At 36.4% G+C, this 8,116-nt stretch overlaps 1 protein-coding gene across 1 annotated transcript; it reads right to left on the minus strand.

Moving 5' to 3' along the window:
* Positions 1-1,279: 1,279 nt before the first annotated feature.
* ccr9b (chemokine (C-C motif) receptor 9b) lies at positions 1,280-4,803 on the minus strand. Its single transcript, XM_084398403.1, has 3 exons — positions 4,678-4,803; positions 4,296-4,336; positions 1,280-2,755 (listed from the first exon to the last, which is right to left on the minus strand). The coding sequence occupies exons 1-3, from the start codon at positions 4,700-4,702 to the stop codon at positions 1,712-1,714; spliced, it is 1,110 nt and encodes a 369-aa protein (XP_084254529.1). The 5' UTR covers positions 4,703-4,803; the 3' UTR covers positions 1,280-1,711.
* Positions 4,804-8,116: the final 3,313 nt, after the last annotated feature.

The raw sequence follows: 8,116 nt of genomic DNA on the forward strand, positions 1-8,116 counted from the left end.
AATATACTCTGCATGCATGGTATCATTATGCATCTTACCATCTGAAACTGCTGTGTCACTTTTGCTTTACCATAACCCAACGTGCATGGCAACCAGACCACCTTTTTTCATTATTCAACGTTTTCTCAATCCACACCAGACATAATAGTCATAGTGAAGACATGGCAGTGCACAGAAGCCACATTCAGAAACCTTTCGATTACCACAGAAAATACGTTACACACAGCTAAAAAAAACACCATGTGGCTTTCATGGGATTGAACAAAAACAAGACCTGGGGGCCTTGAAAATCATATATGATCATTTGTTTATGAGCAAGATCATTATTAACAGAACATATAATTTGCAACATTTGTATGGAAAATATTATTGAAATATGTTTTTAAAACCAGGGCCAGGATATTCATAAAAATGTATCTTTTGTGTTCCAGAGAAGAAAGAAAATTATACGGTCTGGAACGACAGGAAGGGAAGTAAATTCTAACCATTTAATTTCATGTTTCTTATAAAACATGAAACACTTTTATATATTTACTTTCCTGTTGGGTAAATTCAGGTTATTTGGGACACTTTTTTGCAGTCATCTCAATGGCAAAAAGTGTCCCAATCAACCTGAATTCACCCTGGTTGAATCCTGATTTATCCCTATAAATTATTTTCAGAACCAAGCAAGATTTTTAGCAAGCTTTCTGTCAGATTCTTTCAGCAAGCTGTATTCATGCCATTTATTTCTTGTGGTTGTGTCTTGTGGCACACCATCTGTTTGTACAGTCATAAATTAACCAGTATAGTTTGTTATTTAACAAGTTTAAGTTTATTTAATTTGTATTTAGAAATTCCATACACTGATGTCTATGGAAGCTGCAATAATAATCTTTTCAATTAGGCTATAATTTGTTGAAGTGTTTTATTCATTGCACATTGTGTAGGAAACTATACATTTTGATTTTACTCTATTCTTCTCACAGTTCACTAGACACTTTTATGTATTTTGGGAGAAATTGATGAATTTACGTGATGTAATTGATACTGAAATAATCATAAACAGTTCCAATATTTATTGTGAAAGTTTTTCAAAATTTTTGATTGTCCCACAGTTCTTCTACAACCAACAGTTTAAGTCGACAATTTAAACTAGTAAGAAAAGAAAAAAAGAAATTGGAGAGAGTTTTCTAAAGGTTCATGGGACCAAAGCTGGCTCTATAGTTGATGAATCAACCATGAGTAAATAGAGATTTTATAAAACAAAATAAATAAATAAAAATGAGAACGCAACATGTTATTATCCCACTTTTTTAATGCAAAATGAAATCCATTACACTCAACAAATTCTCAAATTATATGTACACTTTACAATATTTTTGCAACATTTCTTTGCTAGAAAAGTATGAAAAGCATAATAGTATACCTTTAGGACACATTATACTGCTCTAACAGGAATCATCCTTAAAATACTGGTTAACAGCTCATGAACAGAATTTATGTACATAAATCTCCACAATATCCCATCATGTACTCCCAGAGAACTATACAGGAATAGTACCATGATAAAGCACATTTCATAGACCTTGCACAATAATGTTTGTGGTTATAAGGACCTATAACTCTGAAAAATAAGTCTATCATGCCATTACCATGCAAATGACACACTCTGTAGATGAAGACAAAGCTTTTGAAAAAGTTGTTGATACAGTAAGTACAGTAGACAGGTCTATAAAGAAAAAACAGGGGTGGTGTCAGTGTCGGACATAACAGAAGGCCTCTTGGGAACTTGTTGGAGTTTGCTGTTGTCGGCCAGTCCTAGGCTACAGGACATGCGCTGAAGCAGGCTCAAGAGATCCTTCCGGAAGCGAACCCCGATAAAGACGTACAGAAAAGGATTCAGGCAACAATGTGTGTAGGCAAGACATTTCACAATTTGCCCAGCCATATCTAAGCTTTGCGCGACTTCACAGTCCGTTATTGTAGCATTGTTGGCTTGGCCTGCTTCTATAATCAGATATCCATTTAACGGCAACTGTGATAGAACAAAAGCAGCCATAACTGCAAAGATGACCCTCAGAGCTTTGTGTTTTTCAAAGCTTCGAGCCAGCATGAGTTTACGAATAATGACTGAGTAACATAAAACAATGACCAGCAATGGGAGTAGGAAGCCAACACAGATCTGTAAAGCCAACACCAAGACTTTAGTATGGTTGTTGTCTGTGATCGAGTATACCATGACGCAGGAGCTGAGCTGGGGGCTTATATTTTTCACTTTGGCGAAGAGAAATTCCGGTAGAGCTAAGACGCAAGAGGCGAGCCACACAAACACACAAGTTATTTTACTATACAGCATGCGTTTGATTTTGTAGTTGTGTGCTTCGGTTACGTGGACGATGGCAATGTAACGGTCCACGCTAATGCAAGTGAGTAAGAGCATGCTGGCAAAGAAGTTAATTTTGTAAACTGCAGAAACTCCTTTGCAAATGGCCTGGCTGAACACCCAGCCTTGAGCGGCATTTGTTGCCCAGAAGGGCAATGTGCCAAGGAAGAGAAGATCAGCCACTGCCAGATTCAGCAGGTAGACGTCGGTCATGGTTTTGAGCCGGTTTCTCACAGTTGTGAAGATACAGACGACCAGTAGGTTGCCCAAAGCCCCCACAACAAAGATGATCCAGTAGAGAGGGGGTTCGAAGGTCTTACTGAACTGTCGCACTAGTTCTTTGTTACATATTCCATCCAGGTCTGATTCGTAGTCATCAGTATCAGTTGTCTGAAATAAAAATAAAAAAGGATATATTCAGGGACTTCGAATTCTGTGCACTTTCCATTTCATTTGATTTACTTAAAAACAAAACATACCAATCATCTAAAGGAATGTTCTTTCATGGAGCACAAAAGGAGAAGTTTTGAGGGACATACTGGCCTTTGTTTTTCACGTAATGAAAATAAATATTCTGAAATATTTGCACTTTCACTAATATTAAACTGTGTCACAATTAGTCATGTTCCATTAACATCACAACATAATTTAGTGTTTTGTCTTAAGGCACATATTGTAATGGATGCTAACAGTGGAGAAAAAATATTTAAATGAATATAACAAAATTTTCGTCTGTTCAACAGTTATATGGCTTCGGGTTGAGCTTCACAAGACGTGGAATATTATATGAATGAGTCATGTTAACGACTTTTATTGCATTTATCATCATTTAAGAGCTCAATAGCCTTCAGTCATCTTCATTATGGTAAAGAGTGGAATGTACATTCTTTAAAATATCTTCTTTCATGTTCCACAGAAGAAAGAAAGTCATATGGGATGGAAACGACATGACATTTAAAAGATTTTTGGGTTTAATATTCCTTTAAATTCTCTTATTAGCTTTTCATCTAAATCCTCTCAGAATGCTGACTATGAAGCTTAGAAATTTGTTTCCCACTGTCTTTTCAGACAGATCTTCCACTCAACTGACAGCCACTTCCTGTCTACAGTGGTACAACAGTCTCTCACCATTTTGCAGCTGTAATCCAGTTGATCAGTAAAGCGTGAATCAGTGTGACATCACGCCCCTGCGAACTTTGACAATCTAAATTTACGAAACATGTTCCGCAGCTCAGATCAGGTGCAGGTGTCTCTATTGGAGAAACCACACAAGTACACCGCATCCACATCCTCTTTTAACCCATTTCTGAAGTGTGCACAAACAGATAGAGCGTCACCCGCCCTGGGGGTCGACATAAACACAGCCCCTTGTCTCACAGAGCATGTCAAACACTAGATTATGTTCCATCCTGACATACGTACAGATAACAGATAAAGGATATGTGACGCACACCATGGAAAATCTTTTCATTGTGTTGTTTAAAAACTGCACAATGTGGTAACTGCCAAATCTGTCTGTATGATCTCAGTCCAAGAGGTGCATCAGATAATAAGGGACAAAGATATGGATTAGTATAAGTAGTTTCACTTGACTGACACATCAAATGTCCAAAAAAGCATGCAGCACTAAAAGAAACAGAGCTTAACCTCTGCTTACTGAAAACATTTGCTGTGGGCGACATTTAACTTTTGACTTGAAGAGTTGCATTATGACAAAATAGCTTGATGACGTCTTAGAACTTTAAAGTTTAAAAGTGTTACTGATGCAAAATTTGACTGGATATGTCATCAAACTTTTTTACACAAATATGCAAAATAGAACACATTTACGACAGAATTTGACAAAAAATAAATAAATAATACTATATTTACTGAGTGTAAAAATAGTATTTTATATATATATATTCATTATATATATAATAATACTCACCATGTCTGTCAAATCTGTGAAATTAAACGCATCACTTTCGTCTATTGAGAGACAAAATATGTGATTAGAAAATATCTGGAAGAGTGAAACAGTTTCTTTAAAGCCCTTCAGCAATGAATGAATGAATGAATGAACAAACTGTTGTTTAATGTAACCACAAATCACTCAGGCAATATATACACAAAGAATATTTTCAAATCACATTGATTTAATTATTTAAATTCGTCACATATAAGATCAAAGCAGCTAACAGTTCATAAAAGGTCTCACATAATGAACTAATATGCCAATATTCCTAAAGTCTTTAAACAATGTGTTATATACACAATCATATTAAATAAATAAAATAATAAATAAAATGATACTGATTTTTGATACTTACAGCCTGAGGTTGTAGAGACATCCATGTTCTGTCTCTCAGGAGAATCACAACAGATAACCAAGAGTATACAACGGTTCAGTGATGAATAAGTTTCCCCTTCTGTCTTTAACTAGTTTATAAAACCACAAAGTCACGTGTCAGGGGATAGTAACGTCAGCCCCTTCCGAGGCTCCACACGTCGGTGTCATATGACAGTTCTGCAAAGAAGATGTACAAAAAAAATGCATTTTGGTGAAAAACACCAAGTCGTTTTTGGTTGCCTTCTGCTCTGAACTGTTGCATCCATCCTTTGTCATTTGACTGAAGTTGCTTTATGGAGATGAGGGTTGTTATTACATACCCCCATGACTCAAAAGATGAAACCTTCTGACTTAGGGCTGCTTTCACCATGTACTTTAAGTAAAAGTTCATGAAGTGTTTATTAGACAGAAGTGTTCATTAGATTATTAATTATTTAAATACATGTCTTGACTCAACTTGAATTGTCAAGACTAAAAATCTGCTTTCATTATCATTCAGATTAAATGTGGAGCAAATACTGTTTTATACCATCGACATGATACATGACACCATCGACATGATACATGGCATTTTACACATGGTACATGAAACACAACAACAATCGGGTAAACAAAAGGGTAACTGATCTCTTAAAAAGAGGAACAAGCACATCACAAGACAATACATTACTAAATGTGACAACAAAATCAATGACAATGATGTAAATAAACCTGGCAAACAGTTGCAACCATAGTAATTGATAACGCACAGATTAAAACACTAACACATTTTTGTAGGCCTATTTGAACTAATGCAATAAGTCAACTCACCTATTATGCTTGTTTGTTCAATATAATTTAATATAGGAATACTAGAACTACTTGGGCTTTGAGAGGAGGAAAAGAAACCAACAAAATAAAAAACAACAAGAGCAAAGTGAAACAAAAAATGTTAGATTTAACATTCACGTAATGTACAAGAATTCCCCTCATTGGGTGTTTTGATTTAACTTTCTCTAGAACTAAACATACCTCTGAGCACTGACTCCACTGATTCACTGTTAACTGTCACGTGAACAGTAATAAACAGCTGTGACATGAAGATTAACTGTCCAGTGTTGATCATGTCCTTGATTGCACTTTATATCATTGTCTGTCTGAATACTCAATTCAGAATATGGCAATAAATGGCTATATTTACAGTGAGAGGAAAAGTTTTGCGGAGTAACGTAAAAGTATTGATATATAATGGACCCTTTTCACAGACTGTGATTACGTGTTTTAACGGAACGTAAATCCCCCTTCGCAATGTCCCTTTAGGGGCTCAAATGTACAAAATATTTATAAAACAGCAAAAATGTTAAATCTATGTAAAAAAAAAAAATATATATATATATATATATATATATCAGACCATTATTTTGATCAATAGAAATTACCGTATAATTAATAGACTGGAGTACATTTTTAACATATAAAACCCATGTGACAACCTGCTCCTTGACAATCATAGAAATACCCTGAGGAGTTTGAAAACCAAGTGTTTGGAACCATCATTTAAAACCACAAAAGGGTAATAGGGTTTTTACTCAGAACCTTATAGTTAAGTAGATAACTTATTTATGTGACAACTAGCCTGAGTTGCCCCTTTACAACTATTTATAACACCACTATATAATAATCAGTCAGATACAACAGATTTGGAAAATTCAATTTGGAGTTAAGGCCTTAGGCCAGGCATTTTCAAACCTGTCCTGGAGCACCCCCAGCACTGGGTGCTTCTCATTTCTTATTTGTTCATCCTCGTTTCCTGTTTTACAACAAAGCTGCACATGGATCCCTATGTTGACCCTGCGTTACAGTTAGATGAGGGAGACATAAAATGTGCAGTCCTGGGTGCTCCAGGACAGGTTTGAAAACCCTTAGGCCATGTTCACTTCCACTTTCTCTTGTTCTTCTCTGGACTTTGTTTTCCTTCTTAGTTCCTTCTGTATGTTTCCTGTCATGAGGCACAGCACTTTTGAAAAACGGATTAAACAGATCTTGACTCAATACAACTCAGGATTAAATGGTCACTGGTGTTGATGAGGATTGCAGATATGTTGTAAGAACATTGCAACAATTGTTAGCTATTTAAACCTGATCTGACCCGTTAAAAATTTATTTTGCTGGTGTAACCTAATGTTCTCACCTTTTTCTTTCACAATGTGTAAATTTAATTTGTGGGAAAAATGACCTTAGATAACAGATGTACAAATGCATTCTTGTGCTCTAACTTTTCTCAAGAAACAGTGCCAAGTCTGCTTGTGGTGAAAGTTGCCCATACGCACAGGGGTTTCAGCACCAAAACCTGATTTGAAAGTTTCAGGTACAAAGCGTTGTTTTTTCTGCGAAGGAACCCAACATGGTATTAAGATGGTGAGGTGTCGTGCCCACAGGTTTGTCGTTTTTCTTTCTCAGTTTAGACCACAGTGACTCAGAATGAAACGGCCATGTCCGGGACCGGGCAGTGGGTCTGGGAAAGTGTTCTCACAGGATGTGACATGTTCAAAGCTAATACAAGTGTGCATAAGCCAAAAGAAATCACCTGTGATTAGCAGAAAGAATAGATTCAAGGCATTAAAAACAGACGCACACAAGAAAACTCGTCCAGAGTTTTATATCATCAATCAATGACACGTTCGTTGACAGTGAGCTGCATTACAAGTGTGATTGAAATAGTGACTACAAAGAAATCTCTAATGTTAATTTTTGTCATGGCTTGTCTTGAAAAATTAAGACAATTTGACGGTCGTCATTGGAAACATCACACTGCAGGACTGTGAGTCAAGTCTTCTGAGAGGTCAAATTTGATCGCAACGGTCATTAATAGGCTGTCGGTGAACATGTGAAACTAATGTTTAAAAACTTCAAAATCCAATCCTAGGATCAGAGGAATCTTTTGGGATTTGCAAAATTTGTCTCAGATGGCCAAATCGTGGCCAAAATCGTACAGTGTGTACCTGTCAGAGGTTAGAGAGATTTAGAGTTAGAAACTGTTTCTGTGAGAAACTACTTGTGAAACTTATCTGTAGTCGTTACGCCACATTTTATTCACAGTAGTTAAACTGAAAGCTCAGTCACATGGCATGCATGCACTGACTCATCTAAATACTAGATCTGGTATGAGATCGAGACCTGTTCTGCACAGGGCATAACCACAAACGGACTGAGGTAAAACAATAATGGCCTCCAACGACCGTTTTAAGACCTGAGCAATGAAAACACAGAATATTTGTTAACCACTGGTCTCCTACTCCTTGTGCAGATAAAGCAGCTGTGACCTGAAAAGACCTGGAAGACAGATCAAGTTTGCCAAGTAACCAAGCTGTTTTTCGTTTCTGATTTTAACATTTGCTTTATAATGTATTTCACCTACCTGGGCTCATTGGAAAAACTGT

This window comes from Rutilus rutilus, assembly GCF_951802725.1.
Source record: "Rutilus rutilus genome assembly, chromosome: 24".
Taxonomy (NCBI): Eukaryota; Metazoa; Chordata; class Actinopteri; order Cypriniformes; family Leuciscidae; genus Rutilus; species Rutilus rutilus.

Coding starts and splice junctions, on each gene's coding strand:
- ccr9b (XM_084398403.1), bottom strand. CDS start 4,702: ATGGATGTCTCTACAACCTCAGGCT. Junction 4,337..4,677: donor TGTCTCTACAACCTCAGGCT/GTAAGTATCAAA, acceptor GTCTCTCAATAG/ACGAAAGTGATGCGTTTAAT. Junction 2,756..4,295: donor TCACAGATTTGACAGACATG/GTGAGTATTATT, acceptor TTTTTATTTCAG/ACAACTGATACTGATGACTA.